Here is a 19,291-nt window from a genome sequence, read left to right on the forward strand (position 1 = left end):
TAATACGATGATATAATAGTCTACTATTCCCACAAGACAACACCCCATTCCTTTGTTCTTTGGAGCAACCACAGCAAACGCTGACATTGCAAAAAGTACACTGGGATTATAAAATGTTATATTTTTAGAACTTCTTCTTTTTGGAACATCTTCAAATAGTCGAGTCAATGAAGCACTAATACAATAGGGAGAGCTATTTAAAATGTAACCGAGTTGACTTTGAGGCTGGCTGCCACTGAGACGTATTATTACACTTTGCTAAGAGGCCCTGTGGAGATTCCGAGGTAACACTGTCAGTGAAGAAGAATACTACTGGTACTCAATGAGCTTATGTGCAGTCATGGAAGGGGTGGACTCATAAGAGCAGAACATGTGTCTGTGTCTGCAGTGAACCGTTGCTGTTCAATGTAGTGTGTTTGGTATAATGTGCATTGTGCACACAGTATTTGTCACGATCGTGTGGAGGAGAGACGGACCAACACGCAGCATGAGGAAAATAAGCCATCTTCATTTATTTGATGACGAAGGCAAAACGAAACAAAAACACTTACACACTAAACAAAACGATCGTGAAGCTATGAACGAAGTGCACACACATGCTACAAACGTATAACATAGACAATTTCCCACATCAAACGAAAGCCTATGGCTACCCTAAATATGGCTCCCAATCAGAGACAACAGAAATCAGCTGTCTCTAATTGGGAACCCATTCAGGTAACCATAGACTCTCCTAGACAACTACACCAACATAGACACAGCTAGACACATGCACTCAACACAAACCCATACACTACACCCAACACCCCCTTTACCATATAACCACCCAAAACCGATAAAACACAAACATTCCCCATGTCACACCCTGACCTAACTAAAATAATAAAGAAAACAAATAATACTAAGGCCAGGGCGTGACAGTATTCAACTCTGAGCATAGCACAGCAAGATGAGGTTACTATACACCTAGTAAAATGTATACGCCCACAAATGTTCAGCAATCTGCTGTTTTATAATTGTTTTCATTGTGTCCTAAGCTTAATATTTCATACGAGGAAATCCAAGTAATAAAGTTATCACTACAAAATCTTGATTGAAAAGTTATTGACTACAATCTCAATAATACTGTGGCTACATCAGCATCAAATCAGTGCTATAGTAAAGTCAATGTAAACGTGACAGATTCCACCCCATACTGAAAAGAAAGGAGACAAATTACAGTAATGTGTCTTGAAGAAACATTGACATTGTCATAGTTTTTCAACCTAAAGTGATCTATATTCATTATCTGGCAGTGTTTCAGTTGTCTAATCTATCACTGTGTTACTGTCCCAGGGGTCAGTTCAGGGTCAGTCATTAAAAGCCTGGGTGTCTCTCCTCCACTAATGGTCCATCTCAGGGGTCAAAGGTTGTCATATTACCAGAGCCTGGCTGTATTTGAAAAAATTACTAGCTGTCAAATCCTTGCTTCATCTGTCCTTGTTGTTGTCTGCTCCTGAGCAAGGCAGTTAACCCACTGTTCCCCGGGCGCTGAAGACGTGGATGTTGGTAGCCCCCCGCACCTTTCTGATCCAGAGCGGTGTTTGGGTTAAATGTGGAAGACACATTTCAGTTGAATACATTCAGTTGGACAACTGACTAGGTACCCCCCTCTCCCTTTCCCTTTCCATTGTTCCCTATATCCAGGCTGTATCACAACCGGGAGTAATTGGGAGTCCCATAGAGCGGCACACAACTGGCCCAGCGTCGTCCGGGTTTGACCGGTGTAGGCTGTCATTGTAAATAAAAATTTGTTCTTAAGTGACTTGCCTAGTTAAATAAAGGTTAAATGTAAAACAATGAAACAAATTTAAAAAAATCTCATTTGAATTAAAAAAAAATGTCTCCTCCCTCTCAAAGCTCATTGGTGGAGAGTCATAAATACTACTTGAGTAAAAGTCTAAAGGTATTTTGTTTTAAACATACTTAATTATCAAAAGTAAATGGAATTGCTAATGTGTACTTAAGTATCAAAAGTGAAAGTAAAAGTATAAATCATTTAAACTTCCTTATATTAAGCAAACCAGACCGTCCAATTTTTAAAATATTTTTTTTATTGACGGATAGCCAGGGGGGCACTCCAACACTGAGACATCATTTACAAACGGAGCATTTATGTTTAGTGAGTCTGCCAGATCAGAGGCAGTAGGGATGACCAGGGATGTTCTCTTGATAAGTGTTTGAATTGGTTAAAAAGCTACTTTTGGGTGTCAGGGAAAATGTATGGAGTAAACAGTACATTCTTTTCTTTTGGAATGTAAGGGAAGTAAAAGTAAAAGTTGCTAAAAATACAAATAGTAAAGAAAAGTACAGATACCCCCTAAAAAACAACTTAAGTAGTAAATGAAAGTATTTTTACGTCACTGGTCTTAAAACACTTATTACAGTAGAGGTTGACCAGCATTGCTCCCAAAGAGGCCCATGAATGAATGAATTACTCAGAATGCGTCCCAAATGGCAAACGAATCCCAATAGTGCACTATGTTTGACCAGAGTCCTATGGGTCTTGGTTAAAGGTACTGTAATGCACAAAATACAGAATAGGTTGCCTTTTGGATGCAGCCACTGAATGGGAAATGGACAACGGAACCTTGTTGGGCCTCAGTGAACAGCGATGATGCTATCGTTTCCCAGGCTCCTTCACTGCAATGCCTTTGGGATCAGAGTCGAGTTAGAAGAGTTTGGGGGTTCCCCCGGTTTGGAAAAGAGAAGATTCTCCTTCAAGTGTCACAAAAATGGTATTTGCAAATGCATGGTGATACATCTTGCATCTTGGCTAAGTTCAAGGTCCGGTTGATGGCTGCCACAGGCCAATATCTGGTTCCAAGTGTCTGAAAGAATGCTCTTCTAGAAATACCACTCTGGAACCATATGAGTTCATACAGTATACAGTGCCACTGTCAACGTAGCATTCTGATCCTTTATTTTGCTGTGAAACCCTTCAGTGCAATACTGTTTATTTTGGATGATATTAAAAATAAGACTTAAAAAAATAAATATATATATTGTTATTTAGTAGACACTCTTATCCAGAGCGACTTACAGGAGCAATTAGGGTTAAGTGCTTTGCTTAAGCTTTGCTTAAGGGCACATCTTCTGTGTTTCTTACCAGCAACCTTTCAGTTACTGGCCCAACGCTCTAACCGCTAGGCTACCTACCGCCTACTGTGAATACCTTTACCTGGAGTAAGATATTATATCATGCAGGAATACAATTCCAGCAAACTCCACATATTATCAGTAGACACAAACCTTCAGACAATACAAATGTGTTAAACATGTCTGTACACATGTATCCACATTTGATCCTGTGCACGAGGTATTGACAATCAGCAGCGGTCAAAAAAAGAACACCTGATGACACAGAATTGGGAAAGTGCAACGTAATCTTGCTTTACTGGTAAATCTAATCTTCAAACTCTGTCTTTAGAATAAAGGCTACGAAGAAATGTGAGTCATTCAGCCACAATGACTCTCCCTGAAGGCTCATGCTTGGGTTGCTGAATAATACCTTCCAGCAGAGAGACAAGAAAAACCTTTAATCTTTCCATTTAGTCATAGCAATAATAATAACATTCATTCTGTGTCATTGACAATGTTTGTTATGTTATGACTGCCAAGGCTGTTGAATTATGAAACATACAGATATTATCCAACATTAAAACAATGTTGATATTATAATTAGCCTACAACACTATAGCTCTCTCTTCTGTTATGAGGGTTGTATTCAGAGGGCTGCATTGAGGTCGGTAAAGCAGCCTGCAAATGTAGGTATTTTATGCCATCATTTCCAGGTCACCAGTGTCTGTGCTAACGATGATGTGCCTCTTTCAATCTCATCATTTAAAAATCTGTCACCATATATCAGCAACACTTCTAAATTGCCTCGTCACCACGTGCATAACCGCTGTACCGTAATGACCCTTTGCATGTGTGTAAGTGTGGGAGTGTGTGTGTGAGGGGAGGGGTGTGTGGGAGGAGTCTGAGATCACTTTTGCATCCAGCTCTTGCTGCAGCAGACAGAGACCTCGCAAGAAAAGGGGTGGCTGGAAAGGCGTATGGAAAATTGCACGATGCTATTCTTGCTCATGCACCCCACTGCAAGGCAGTGTTTATACTGAAACATATAATTTACCAAATGTAGTAAATGCGGATTCTTCATGTTTTGTTGTTGTTGGGACATTCAAATATGTTATGTTGAGGAAAGAGGGGAGTTGTCCAGATCTGTTTTGCACTTTTAACCAGTTCAACGTCGCTTTCATCGCTGTGCAACCTCAAGTGCATTTTGAGACCCTGGAAATCTCTGAAACGCATGTAGCCCTCTGCTTCACGCATTTGACGGTTTTTGCCGAAGAGATTTGTAGGCTAGGATACTTTGTGGTGTCGCGAGGCGAGGTGTATAGGTTTCCGTCATCTATTCCTAAAGAATCATGTCATCTCATACGAGAGTCAAGAAGGACAAGGAGATTATTGGGGATTACGAGACTCAAGTGAAAGGTTGGTATTTCCTAATCTAATTGCTTGTGTTTTGATGGTCTTCATTCAAAATGCTTTAAAATCGACCTAGACCCATGAAAAATTGCATAGCTCTCATTTAAAACCCCAAAAGTAGGCTACGATTATGTCAGATCGTGATATGCATGTTCAAATACTTTTTTACCTGAACAAAGTATTATATTGCCTGCAAAAAAAGGGAATTAAGAATTTTCTATGCACTGCAAAAAATGAACGTGGACCAGAATGACGTGCTCTCTCTACTATTTATTGTTTCTGCTGTGAGGAATCACCATATTCAGAGAATTATTTAGATTTATTTCCAGATATTCGTTTTTAAACAACTCAAAAAACAGTAACAGTATGCAAATCAGGGAGCCAAATGAACGGCTCTTTATGTGATTCACCAAAAAGATCCGTTCAAAAAGATCCGTTCTTTCGCGAACGACCCATCGCTAGAGTAGACACTTGCATAACTTGCAATTCGAGAGTGAACGACATTGATGGCATCAACAGCATGTTTTTAGTTTATCTTGAACAGAAGCATTTCTTATGCGAATATTTTGGGCCTTTTTTTGTGAATATACATGGTCAGGAGGTCCCAGTAGCCAGATACACATTTCCAACAGATAACTCTTATTCAACATAATTTGGTTAAAATCTCCGCACAATGCACTTTACGTGAGTAGGTCTACATAATGTATGGATACGATACTTCAGACATTCCGACAGAATAGTGGAAATGCATAACACCACATTATGCAGCATTAACATGTTAAACAATATGTGGCTAAAGTTATTCTTATCCTTAACAAGGGAAAGATTATAACGTGTGTGAGACAGAGGTTAAGGACAGCAGCACGGCTCATTCAGATAGCTAGTCTCTCAAACCAAGGCCAGGTTGTCTTCATTTTAGAGAATGTGATACATTGAGATTAATTTTTCACTAACTGGTATTTTGACCAATCAGACCAGGTCGATAGGAGCCGTTGTGATTGCTGCGTTCATAACCAAGCTGGACGGTGGTAATTACCAGCTGTGACGTCGTAAATACCAGTTGGAAGCATTCAAGTGCTTTGAACTCGTTGAGAAACGCCAATTGTCAACAAGCCCTGTCAACCATAAACTAAAAGTACAGCTGTGATGCTTATAAACAAATGAAGGTGTTCAAAACCATATTAGTAGATTGCTTTTTATAAATAATGTTTTACATTTAACTGCCAAAAACGCTGCAATGAGGTCATTTCCTAAGTAGGTGATGTCAGAGGTCAGCATGTGGGAGAAGAAGAAGCTCGGATGATAGATTGATTAAACGTTGATTAATGTGCACTGTCCCTGTAAAAATAAACTTAAACTCAACTCAACTCAGATGAGTTTCCCACTAGTAATTACGAGTTGGAGGGGCGTTGAAGTGGAATTTTCCCAGTTGTATGTGGTAAATATCACCTTCCCACTTAGTTATGAAGACAGCATTAGTGTCTCAGAGACTAAAGGTCATGACCTCTGACCTGATCACAGTCTGCTCTGACCAATGCGGTGGATCATTATGATGATGCATCACCACCTTTTCACTTTAGGGTCATTTCAGTAGAATAATTCCTCTAATAATGAGGTTGTTCCATATGATTTCAATCACTTTCTGACTGCACCCCTTTTGATTTAATCAAAACCTATACCTGTTGGCCCAAGGTAGAAATTATCAGAAAGGGACTTTTTGGACCTGAATGCCTAAACATTCAGGAGATAGAGATGCTCTTTATTTAAAGTTTATAAACAGGGTTATTAAAATATTCTCAAATATCTTGGAATTTTTTAGAAAATAATTTTTTGGGTCATTTTTTTAACCGTTAACGTCAATTATCTAAAAAAAGGTTTGTGTTGTGCCCGTCATCGGTTGAGACACAGCATGCTCTAGAGTACAGGGTGGGTGTCATTTCAATCATATAAATATAATTCATAGAATGGACCTCTCTTCAGACAACTGCGTTTTAGCTGGTACACCATTTAAATATAAATTGAATTGAACATTTAATTTCCAATTACTATCAGAAACATGGCCACTGGTCCATCCACTGTCAAATGTCTATTGTATTACCTAAACTGTACAAAAATATAAACGCAACATGTAAAGTGTTGGTCCCATGTTTCATGAGCTGATATAAAAGATCACTGAAAGTTTCTATAAGCACAAAAAGCTTATTTCTCTCAAATTTTGTGCACAAATTTGTTTACATCCCTGTTAGTGAGCATTTCTCTTTTGCCAAGACAATCCATCCACCTGACAGTTGTGGTATATCAAGAAGCTGATTCAACAGAATGATCATTACACAGGTGCACCTTGTGCTGGGGACAATACAAGGCCACTCCAAAATGTGCCGTTTTGTCACACAGCACAATGCCATAGATGTCTCAAGTTTTGAAGGAGCATGCAATTGGCATGCTGACTGCAGGAATGTCCACTCGAGCTTTTGCCAGAGAATTGGATGTTAATTTCTCTACCATAAGCTGCCTCCAACATGGGTGTTAGAGAATTTGGCAGTATGTCCAACCGGACTCACGACCACAGACCACGTTTATAGGGTCGTATGGGCAAGCGGTTTGTTGATGTCAATGTTGTGAACAGAGTGGTGGCCATGGTGGCGGTGGGGTTATGGTATTGGCAGGCATAAGCTATGGACAACAAACCAATTCTATTTTATTGGGGGCAGTTTGAATGCACAGCCATACCATGACAAGATCCTGAGGCCCATCGTCATGCCATTCATCCGCTGCCATCACCTCATGTTTCAGCATGATAATACACTGCCCCATGTCGCAAGGATCTGTACACAATTCCTGGAAGCTGAAAATGTCCCAGTTCTTCCATCGCCTGCATACTCCAGACATGTCACCTATTGAGCATGTTTGGGATGCTCTGGATCAACATGTATGACAGCGTGTTCCAGTTCCCGCCAATATCCAACAACTTTTGCACAGCCATTGAAGAGTATTGGGGCAACATTCCACAGGCCACAATCACAACAACAACCAGATCAACTCTATGCGAAGGAGATGTGTTGCACTGTATGAGGCAAATGGTGGTCACAGCAGATACTGACCGATTTTCTGATCCACTCCCCTACCTTTTAAAAAGAAAACAGTATCTGTGACCAACAGATGCATATCAGTATCAACAGTCATGTGAAATCCATAGATTAGGGCCTAATTTATTTATTTCAATTGACTGATTTCCTTATATGAACTGTAATTCAGTAAAATCTTTGAAATTGTTGTATGTTGCTTTTTATACATTTGTTCAGTATAGATTGCTAGGATTTCAATAACTTTCTTATGGAGGATTGGCAGTTTAATTTATAACAATGGGTTTTCCCACTTAAAGATGCACTGCAGAAATCCCTCCACCATTTCCTGGTTGCTGAAGTTCGAATAGTCAGTATATGTAACAAAATAAGCAAGTATAGTGTAGAGAGCCTTCAAACTCTACGTTGGACCTCGAAGCCAGTTCCATTGCATTTTTTCATTGTTTCCCTGTAATCAGGGACTGATTTAGACCTGAGACACCAGGTGTGTGCAATTAATTATCAGGTAGAACAGAAAACCAGCAGGCTCTGGACCGCATAGGGTAAGAGTTCAATACCCCTGGTGTAGAGAATCATTGTACCATCTAAACTGCTGTGAAATATCTTTTCCACAACTAAAAATATTGTATTTTCAATTGTTTTAAGCTGGTGTACAAAACCGAAAGTAAAAGATGCAAAAACTACATTTAATTAACGGGAAGCATAAAATTTGTGGAAATAGAATAGATCTACTGCTTCTCAGACTTGCTTTCAATGAGACTGACAAATCTATAACTCACATTTCCATGTAAGTTACATATTGCAGCTTTAAGTCAACATTCTGTGATGTGTGCAACCCCAACCATCTTTGTGGTACCATTTGAAAGTAGACATTTTTTAATTGTATTCACATGTTAATACATTTTTTAGCAAAAACATGATACCCACCCTGTATTCAAGAGTATGCTGTCTCAACCGATGGTGGGCACAAGACAAACACCTCAGATTATGTAAAATAGGGTCTTTTCTACAACATATATGATCATGAAAAACATCTGAGTTTAGGTTTTTAGATAATTGACTTTAAACAAACAAAAAATACAAATTTGTTAAACTTTTTTTCTCATTTGACAACCCAATTTGTAAGTTTTAAATAATGTGAAAGCTTAACTGTTTCTATTTCCCAGTGATGAAGACAGATGTCTCATGAAGGGGTAAGGTATGCAACATGGGGCAATCTTGAGCACCTCTATCTCCTGAATATTTTGGCGTTTAGGTCCAAAAAGTCACTTTCTGACCACTTCTACCATGGGCAAACATATATGGAAAGTTCGTTCAAATCACAAGGGGTAGAGTCAGAAAGTGATTGAAGTCATATGGAACAACCCAAAGTCCATCTTTTCAAATGTTATTTGTTACATGCGCTGAATACAACAGGTGTAGTAGACCTTAACCAACAATGAGTGTTAAGTAAAAAATAGAGAATAAAAGTAACAAATAATTAAACAGCAGTAGTAAAATAACAATAGCGAGGCTATATGCAGGTGGTACAGAGTCAATGTGCGGGGGCACCGGTTAGTCGAGGTAATTGAGGTAATATGTACATGTAGGTAGAGTTATTAAGGTGAGAATGCATAGATAATAGGTGAGTATGCATAGATTATAGGAATTATAGGACTATTTCTCTCTATACCATTTGTATTTCATATCCCTTTGACTATTGGATGTTCTTATAGGCACTATAGTATTGCCAGTGTAACAGTATAGCTTCCGTCCCTCTCCTCGCCCCTACCTGGGCTCAAACCAGGAACACATCGAAAACAGCCACCCTCGAAGCATCGTTACCCATCGCATCACAAAAGCCGCGGCCCTTGCAGAGCAAGGGGAACAACTACTCCAAGTCTCAGAGCGAGTGACGTTTGAAACGCTATTAGCGCGCACCCCGCTAACTAGCTAGCCATTTCACATCGGTTACACCAGCCTAATCTCGGGAGTTGATAGGCTTGAAGTCATAAACAGCGCAATGCTTGGAGCATTGCGAAGAGCTGCTGGCAAACGCACGAAAGTGCTGTTTGAATGAATGCTTACGAGCCTGCTGCTGCTTACCATCGCTCAGTCAGACTGCTCTATCAAATATCAAATCATAGACTTAATTATAACATAATAACACACAGAATAACGAGCCTTAGGTCATTAATATGGTCAAATCCGGAAACGATCATTTCGAAAATAAAACGTTTATTCTTTCAGTGAAATACGGAACCGTTCCGTATTTTATCTAATGGGTGGCATCCATAAGTCTAAATATTCCTGTTACATTGCACAACCTTCAATGTTATGTCATAAAATTCTGGCAAATTAGTTCGCAACGAGCCAGGTGGCCCAAACAGTTGCATATACCCTGACTCTGCGTACAATGAACGCAAGAGAAGTGACACAATTTCCCTAGTTTAATATTGCCTGCTAACATGAATTTCTTAACTAAATATGCAGGTTTAAAAATATATACTTCTGTGTATTGATTTTAAGGAAGGCATTGATGTTTATGGTTGGGTACATTCGTGCAACGATTGTGCTTTTTTTGCAAATGCTCTTTTGTTAAATCATCCCCCATTTGGCGAAGTTGGCTGTCTTTGTTAGGAAGAAATAGTCTTCACAGTTCGCAACGAGCCAGGCGGCCCAAACTGCTGCATGAACCCTGACTCTGTTGCACAGAACGCAAGAGAAGTGACACAATTTCCCCAGTTAAAATAAATTCATGTTAGCAGGCAATATTAACTAAATATGCAGGTTTAATAATATATACTCGTGTATTGACTTTAAGAAAGGCATTTTTTTTCGTGAATGGGCTTGTTAAATCACTCGTTTGGCGAAGTAGGCTATGATTCAATGATAAATTAACAGGTACCGCATCAATTATATGCCACGCAGGACAAGCTAGATAAACTAGTAATATCATCAACCATGTGTAGTTAACTAGTGATTCTGTTAATATTGATTGTTTTTTTATAAGTTTAATGCTAGCTAGCACCTTACCTTGGCTCCTTGCTGCACTCGCATAACAGGTAGTCAGCCTGGAGTGCAATGTAATCGGCCATGATCGGTGTCCAAAAATGCCGATCACCGATTGTTATGAAAACTTGAAATCAGCCCTGATTAATCAGCCATTCCGATGAATCGGTCGACCTCTACTCCGTAGTGCCTTATGGTCGGAGGCCGAGCAGTTGCCATACCAGGCAGTGATGCAACCAGTCAGGATGCTCTTGATGGTGCAGCTGTAGAAACTTTTGAGGATCAGAGGACCCATGCCAAATCTTTTCAGTCTCCTGAGTAGGAATAGGCTTTGTCGTGCCCTCTTCACGACTGTCTTAGTGTGTTTGGACCATGTTAAGTTTGTTGGTGATGAGGACACCAAGGAACTTGAAGCTCTCAACCTGCTCCACTACAGCCCCGTAGATTCGAACAGGGGCGTGCTCGGTCCTCCTTTTCCTGTAGTCCACAATCATCTCCTTTGTCTTGATCACGTTGAGGGAGAAGTGGTTGTCCTGGCACCACACGGCCATGTTTCTGACCTCCTCCCTAAAGGCTGTCTCATTGTTGGTGATCAGGCCTACCACTGTTGTGTCATCGGCAAACTTAATGATGGTGTTGGAGTCGTGCTTGGCCGTGCAGTCATGAGTGAACAGGAAGTACAGGAGGGGACTGAGCACGCACCCCTGAGGGGCTCCAGTGTTGAGGATCAGCGTGGCGGATGCGTTGTTACCTACCCTCACCACCTGGGGGCGGCCTGTCAGGAAGTCCAGGATCCAGTTGCAGAGGGAGGTGTTTAGTCCCAGGGTCCTTAGCTTAGTGATGAGCTTTGAGGACACTATGGTGTTGACCGCAGAGCTGTAGTTAATGAATAGCATTCTCACGTAGGTGTTCCTTTTGTCCAGGTGGGAAAGGGCCATGTGGAGTGCAGTAGAGATTGCATCATCTGTGGATCTGTTGGGGTGGTATGCAAATTGGAGTGGGTCTAGGGTTTCTGGTTAATGTTAAGGTGTTGATGTGAGCCATGACCAGCCTTCCAAAGCACTTCATGGCTACGTGAGTGCTATGGATCGGTAGTAATTTAGGCAGGTTAGCTTAGTGTTCTTGGGCACAGGGACTATGGTGGTATTACAGACTCGGACAGGGAGAGGCTGAACATGTCAGTGAAGACACTTGCCAGTTGGTCAGCGCATGCTCGTAGTACACGTCCTGGTAAACCATCTGGTCCTGCGGTCTTGTGAATGTTGACCTGTTTAAAGGTCTTACTCACATCGGCTGCAGAGAGAGTGATCACACAGTCATCTGGAACAGCTGATGCTCTCATGCATGTTTCAGTGTTACTTGCCTCGAAGCGATGAGAAGAGAGCTTTCGACGAGATGTCTTGAGGAGACAGTGAAAGAACCAGGGATGTCCTTTTTAATCAATAACGTTCTATAATGTTTGGCCCCGGAGTAAGTTTATTTTACATCATCTTCTTTAATTTTCAGACTCTCATAAATAAAAATGTGTTAGTGCTGGAACTATAGAGGGTCTGACTGGGGAATCTCTCTCTCTCCCGGCAAACAGTTCAGAAACGCCATAAATAATGTATGTTGTCAGCATGAATTATGGAACCATGAAATGGTTTTAGTGTCTCTCTGCTGATGCTAAATACAGTATGTGAATGCATCCCAAATGGCACCCTATGCCCTACATAATGCACTACTTTAGGGTCACATTTGGGACGCAACCTGTGACTGTTGAAGATGGGACCACCAACACTCATGGAGGAGATTGAGAGAGAACTAGTAAGGGAGGAGTGTGTATGTACAGTAACCGTATCAGAACCGACAGACGTACAGCGTGGAACGCATCCTGCAGCCTGGGTTTAGGTGCCTAATTTGAGATACTCTGTTTTTCAGCTAACTCCATTTTGATCTCGATTTCCAACAGTCTAACTGACTGAGCCAGCCCTCATACCCCCGTCATTCCTATAATCTGTCTTAAATCAACCCAGCAGAGTTGAATATATTGTAGCTGGTTGTAGATCTTTCTCCTGCTCTCCGCTAAAACCGATGGCTTCTCCAAGTTGACACATTAAGAGGATGAAGGTACAGTACATCCTCTTGATCACGTACCTGCCAATTAGCATACACTTTTACCCATAGCCACTTACATTATAGTGAGTGCATACATGTTTAGTAAGTGTATGTGATCCCTGCAATAATTGAACTTACAACCTTGGCATTGCTATAGCCATGCTCTTACCAACCAAGCCGCACAGGCCCACATATAGAATCTTCTACCCTCCAACCTGTTTGTAGAAGAATAGAAAAGGCAGGCAATATAGCCCTCAAGACAAGTGGCTGATGAATTCCACAACTAAATAGTCTGATACATGCCACAATGGAGCCCCTCTGTTAGACATGTTTCTAACAAACAACATCCCACACACTTTTTGTCAGTACCTTGTACTGAAGTAAGAAATCCAGTGATCTTTGCTCACAACTAAAGGGTAAGATGCTGTGTCAAGCAGATGCCAGACACGTGTATTATCCTACTTGGATTGAAATATTGTAACTCATTTTAGACTGTGCTTGCAGCAAAGACACTGAAACCCTTTTATCCCCCCTGGAGCAGGGTGTGACCATAGTGCATCATGAAGAAACGAAGCTGCTCTCACTGCTTTTTCATGAGAAATGGAGCTACACACTGCAGCATGTTGCTGTAGTCTGCTGAAGTCTTGGTTGGCTCTTTGTGTGTGTGTGTGTGTGTGTGTGTGTGTGTGTGTGTGTGTGTGTGCACACGTGCATGCATGTGTGTCTATGCCTGCGTTCATACATGTCTGTGTATGTGCATGTGAGTGTGTGTGTATTCACGGCAGTGTGTGTGCGATAGGGCCATCACAGCTGAGAGGACGTCTCAGTTTCAGGAAAAGCTTTTAAGCTGACAGCTTAAGCTCGTTTGCAAGGCTGTCTGGGATCAGTTCAGTTGGGAGTTAAGGGCTATACTCTGGCATCGGGGTCTAATAGTGCTGAGTAGGTAGCTGACTAAACAACATTTACTGTAGTGCAGTCAGCCAGCAGCCCTTTATTGCTGTCTATTTCCAGGCCTGCAGCAGATTTCTGGACATAGATTCTTTCTTGGTTGCCTGGTCTCAGATCTGTTTGTGCCGTCTTGGCAACTCCTTCGGTCATTGTCACGGCTCCAACATGGACCGTATGAGTTGGAGAGACAGATCTGGAACCAGGCTACTTTCTTGGGAGAATTTGACTTAAACATACCATAGGGTGGCGCACAATTGGCCCGGCGTCGTCCGGGTTAGGGGAGGGTTTGGCCGAGGTAAACCGTCATTGTAAATAAGAATTTGTTCTTAACCGACTAGTTAAATAAAGGTTGTGGTGGGGAGTCGACTCCAAAATAATCGATTCCTCGACTCCTTGCCTGTCGACTCCCATTTCTGGGTGTCAAGCTTCAGTATTTTTGCAATTGAGAAAACTAGTTGCCTTAGGCTACTTCCGAGAATACTAACTCTCACAACTTTTACAGCAAAGAAAGAGAGAGCTAGCGAGGGGGGGGGGAGGGGCACAGCCAGGCATCGGTAGGCACAGTCAGAACGGTGCATCGGTAATCAAAAGATGTATAGGCTATTGCAATGCTGTATCTCTCAATTTCTTGGCTTGCAATGTTTCGCGCAAGTTCACTAAAGTACGGGCTATCAATTAAGTTTTTGGAAATGGCAAAGTTCCCTTTATCATCCATAAACGCATGTTAAATGCAGTTCAGCAGCTTAAATCAGCTGGATGGGAGCATTGTTATTAGGAGGGACATCTACCGTGGATCGCTAAAATGATGATTATGATCACACTTCATCAATTGAAATATTAATGGGGACACCTATACATTTGGCAGCCAAGCTCGAGTTGTCAGTGTTAAGCCTATTATTATCATTTAGACGTGACTGTGAGTGCGCGGCATCATCCCATGGGATCTGTCAAGGCTGCGCACAGCGGAAATATCACTGAAATATTCTAGTTCCTACAGATCACCTTCTATATACAAACAAAATTAGGCCTTCTGAAGGCTAAGTTGATGAGGATATTTGCAGCATCATGCTCATGTCAGTCCTCTGGAATGCAAATGTAGTCTTCCTAGTAGGAGACTGCAGTAATGAGGTGGTGTGTACGTATCCGTTTTGGTCGTCGAGCAAGAGTGGTGCACCAAAAATCCTGGAGTCAAGCACCACTACTTGAACAGTGTTGAAGGACCAACCAACTTTCCGTAACCATGACGAAGAGTCAATGCTTTTAAACCTATAATAACTGCGTTGACAGGTTATGACTGATGACATTATTATTTACCTTGTCATGACACTGGCTGTGGTATGTTGTCCAACCGCTCATTAACCTAGTCACTTCCTATGAAGGATGTGTCAACTATTGGTATGCGTCAGAATGAACCAAAACTAACCTCCATTAATGGTGTCATGTGTGAAAATGTTAATGAAAAAGAGTTCACAAGTCGCACCACCGCCTTTATACACCTGCCCATGATCCTTTACACAGACAATCAAATTTACTCATGATCAAAACATGTATTAAAATGTCTTTAGTCCTTGAAGCATCTTGGTGATTTTATTACAGTAGATTTATTAGAATAATATTACCAATCATTTTTATTTCCAGATGGATATTTTTATTAACCTTTTATTTAACTAGGCGAGTCAAATTCTTATTTACAATGATGGCCTACCCCGGCCAAACCAGGACGACGCTGGGCCAATTGTGCGCCGCCCTATGGGACTCCCAATCAGAGCCGGATGTGATACAGCCTAGATTCAAACCAGGGACTGTAGTGACACCTCTTGCACTGAGATGCAGTGCCTTAGACTGCTGTGCCACTCGGGAGCCCTAATATACAGTATAGTACATTACAATACAGTGTGATTTATCCAGCAGGTAAAGCGGTCAGACTGGAATAGACCACAGTTCTTTGTTCTGTGCATAGCTACTGATGTCTTTGTATGAGCGTATGTATGGTTGACACTGTGCATGAATGTTTATTGAATTACTCATTCTGTTTTCATATTCATGTCCTATAGTAGCTGGCTATACTAGCCAGACTTGAGAAAACAGTTTGATGTGTTTGAAGTGGAACCCAGCTGCAATCTGTTAACTGACCTTGGTTTGCATCCATACACATATTTCCATGCGTTTGAAAGAATCTCAATGGATCAGCTCGACTACAATTCAGTCACAGGCCATTAAACAAACCTCTAGATGCACTGCAGCAAGGCACTGCTGTTCACCCTCATCTACCCCTTCTACCCCCCATTCCTTCTCAACTGGAAAGTAAAACCCACTGAATGAGGTTTGATTGACCTGGATCATGGACCATTTCCCCTCCCTCTGTCATTAGACTCATTTGGAGTCCGTCCATTTAGGTCTTATGCTTAAATGCTTCATTTGGTTGGATCTAATTTGATGCATAAACAATTATTAGCCAGATAATGATAATTGTGTGCAAAAAAACAAACAAGTTAGACCCACAGGCCTAAAAATGGACCAGCCTATCTGGCATTTGTCTGAAATGCCAGATGTCTAGTCCGTCCCTGTGTGGCATTGAAGTATGGTGCGCAATGTGTTAGTAAGCGAAGGTATGCTAGCCTATTATTTACAGCAGTCACAGAGGAAGACATTATTGCAGTTTAATTTCATTTGATCAGTCTAGGAGAAGAAGACACATGAGAAGGTGTGTGTGTGTGTGTAGCCTGTGTTCCTAATCTCTGTCTCCACCGTAAAACACATTTATTGCAGTAGATCTGCATTCCATGACTGTCTGGGTTGGTTGACGCCCCTCTGCTAATCAGTATTCATCATGAAGAAAAAATGCCTTGACCTTTCACTGTCATGAGATCATGACAGTGTAAGCAATAATGTAGCCTGATTTCCAGATCCGTTTTTTGTCTGTCTTGTAAACACTTGTGGTGTTTGGCGTGACAATTACCATAGGAGTTGGCAAGACTGCACAAAGAGATCTTGGACCAGGCTAGTAATAATGCCTCAACCCCCTCACCCCATGTTCCACCCACCCTGTGTGATATCCTTTCACCCCTCTCCCTTTTCTCTCTCCCCTTCTGCACTTCTGCTTTTGTCTTCTATGGTAATAACAACAACGCTTATTGCAAAAATCAGCTACAGATTAAGGCAGAATTGTGTGTCGAGACACATCTAGACATAGGAAATCAATGTGAGGTGATTGTTATGGCCATCATAGCTGAGCCCAGTCTGTCTGTCGCCACCCTTTCCTCCTGTCGACCTCTATCTCTGTCCGTCTCTGCCCCTGTCACTGGCTGGATGCTGATGCCCTCATTAAAGCCATTTGTTTCCACAGAGTGAGATAGAGACATTGGAGGATTACAGCGAGACATAGAGATGCATTTGTGAATTCAACCAAAGGGTGTGTAAAGACATGCCATAGCAATTACGGCTCACCCGAGACAAGCGTTCACAGGAAACTGCCTTGCTTTGTGCCAACTGATGTCGGAGTGTGCGCCTGTGTAAGGACGCATGTGACCAGCCACGCGTGGATAACAGCAGAGAGAGAGAGAGACAAGCCCAGAGACAGTGTCACTCACTCAGCCCCCCCCCCCCCCACCCTGTCCAGAATCAGGGAACATCCCGCGAGAGAGGAGGGAGAGGTGCATTATAATACTAATAACAACAGTCCCGCTCTAAATGCATCTGCTACCTACCTAATGGACAGTGTTACAGAGGGGAATCAAACACTGAACTGACTGAATAGGTGTCTGCTATTACAGTAATAGATATATTTATAGAGACACTGGTTATGGCCATTGTGATAGAAATCACCTCCTAATTGGGAAAATTCCTCCGTATATGTTAGCACATTTGTTCTGTAGCTGTATATCTACACCATAGCACCCCTGCTGCGGTAGCACCTGCATTGCGTAAAACAATACATGTAACTATATCCACACAAATCCCAACTGCGTGTGTCTGTGCGCCTTTGTGTGTGTGATGTGAAACAACAACTGTACATATCCACGAACTTAGCACAAAGCAGGATCAATGAGTTAGCCGGCTAACTTTGATAAGCAACCATAAATAACTATTGATTTTATGCTTCATTAAAAAAAGCTAAACTAAAGGGACTTTCACACTAAAATGGTTTGTTGCGTTTCTTTTCGGAACTCTGGTGAGTTTACCCCTTAGTTCGGTTTGTTCTATCTGCACACAAAAAAATCACCTTGGTTTGCTCAAAAAGGGTGGTCTCTGTCCGATTTAAATTATTTTCATGGTGCGGTTCGCTGCCAGTGAGAATGCAGTCCGGACCAAACACAGGAAAATAACCAAAGTTGCATATTATTATTGGTTGTTTGACTGTGAACATTTAATGAAATCATAACTTGAGAGCTCTGAAACATTCTGTGACTAGCAGCACATTTAGCATTTAGCGGGTAGTGTTGCTCTGCCTTGCATGCTACATCAGTGACGCCCCTGCCCCATGCGAGTCTCAGGCTCAGCTGGCTCCGGTTGACAGCACCCGGTTAGGGCCTCCAACCAGGGTTATGGGAAACTTTAGGGTAGACTGGGCTCTCAAACCCTGGCTGGCAGCCAGTCTAGGAGATGGACAAATCCAATTACAAAGCCACACGTCCTCAAAGGCTGACCAAGCGGATACAGGAGTCCCATCTCCCAAACGTCTGGAAAGGCGGATGAAGGCGGCAACTGATAACTGGCGAAATTGTATGCACTCACAACTGTAAATGACTCTTGTGCAGTTTTGCTAAATTACTATAATGTATATTCATGAGTGCATCCTATGCAGATTAGGGGAGATAGGCTACTGAATATAGCCTATTCACATCGCAGTCAGAGGCTATTGGGCAGTGTCCTCCCACATGTTGGAAGACCAAAGCGAAGGTAACTACTACCAATTGGATCCCCCGAAATTAGGGCGAAAAAAGGGGTAAAATATATATTTTTTAAAATAAACACTTTCAAAGCAGAATTACTTTCCCATTGTTCCTCAACTGTAGTGGATGATATACGATTTTCTAGCTCTGAGTCTCTACTTTCATCCAATGTAAAAAAAAAAAAGAAAAAAAAAAAAAAAACACTTTCAAATTTTGCTGCATAAGACTGAATCGAGCCGGTCAGTCACATATGAAGATTGGGACACGCAATTGATGCTTCATGATAATCATAAATTGATTTATCCTTAGTGTTATTGTCCAATAAACAAATAACTTGCATGGACACGTGGTTTGTTTCAGAATTTTGGTTCATTTGACATTTGACAATGTGGAACCAACCAAACCAAATGAAAAAAATACAATGTAACAAATAGTCTAACTCAAACTATAGCTCAAAATTATGTTTGAAAAAGGACATTCAATGTCTTTTCGTTTGTTAAATCAATTAGACCATGCCCATTTCAAGCTTATCTTTCTACAAAATAAACTGTTTTATCAGAATATTTAGAAAAGTGAGCTGACTAACTCCATAATCCTGCTTTTTGGTATACCCCCTCTGAGGCTTTCTTTCTTGTTTTTCATATTTCGCTGTGGTTTTAAACCGGTGTCTGGGGGTAATTCATATTTGGGTCCAGAGCTGTAGCCACTGAGCTTTTATTGAGGAAAACAAACACCTGGCCCAGAATTCAA

The 19,291-nt window shown here is 41.4% G+C and overlaps 1 protein-coding gene across 4 annotated transcripts in view; it reads left to right on the forward strand.

Annotated features, from left to right (window-relative positions):
- Positions 1-4,034: 4,034 nt before the first annotated feature.
- LOC129843861 (SLIT-ROBO Rho GTPase-activating protein 3-like) overlaps positions 4,035-19,291 on the forward strand; it is a 63,812-nt gene continuing 48,555 nt past the window's right edge. For 3 of the 4 annotated variants that reach the window (XM_055912376.1, XM_055912375.1, XM_055912378.1), the window contains exon 1: positions 4,039-4,536. In XM_055912376.1, the coding sequence (XP_055768351.1) occupies positions 4,470-4,536 (67 nt within the window). In that variant the 5' untranslated portion in view covers positions 4,039-4,469. Of the gene's footprint in view, positions 4,537-19,291 lie in introns of all 4 variants that reach the window. The other variant, XR_008757887.1, reaches the window with a different exon arrangement.

Source organism: Salvelinus fontinalis, chromosome 3 (assembly GCF_029448725.1).
Source record: "Salvelinus fontinalis isolate EN_2023a chromosome 3, ASM2944872v1, whole genome shotgun sequence".
NCBI classification, from domain to species: domain Eukaryota; kingdom Metazoa; phylum Chordata; class Actinopteri; order Salmoniformes; family Salmonidae; genus Salvelinus; species Salvelinus fontinalis.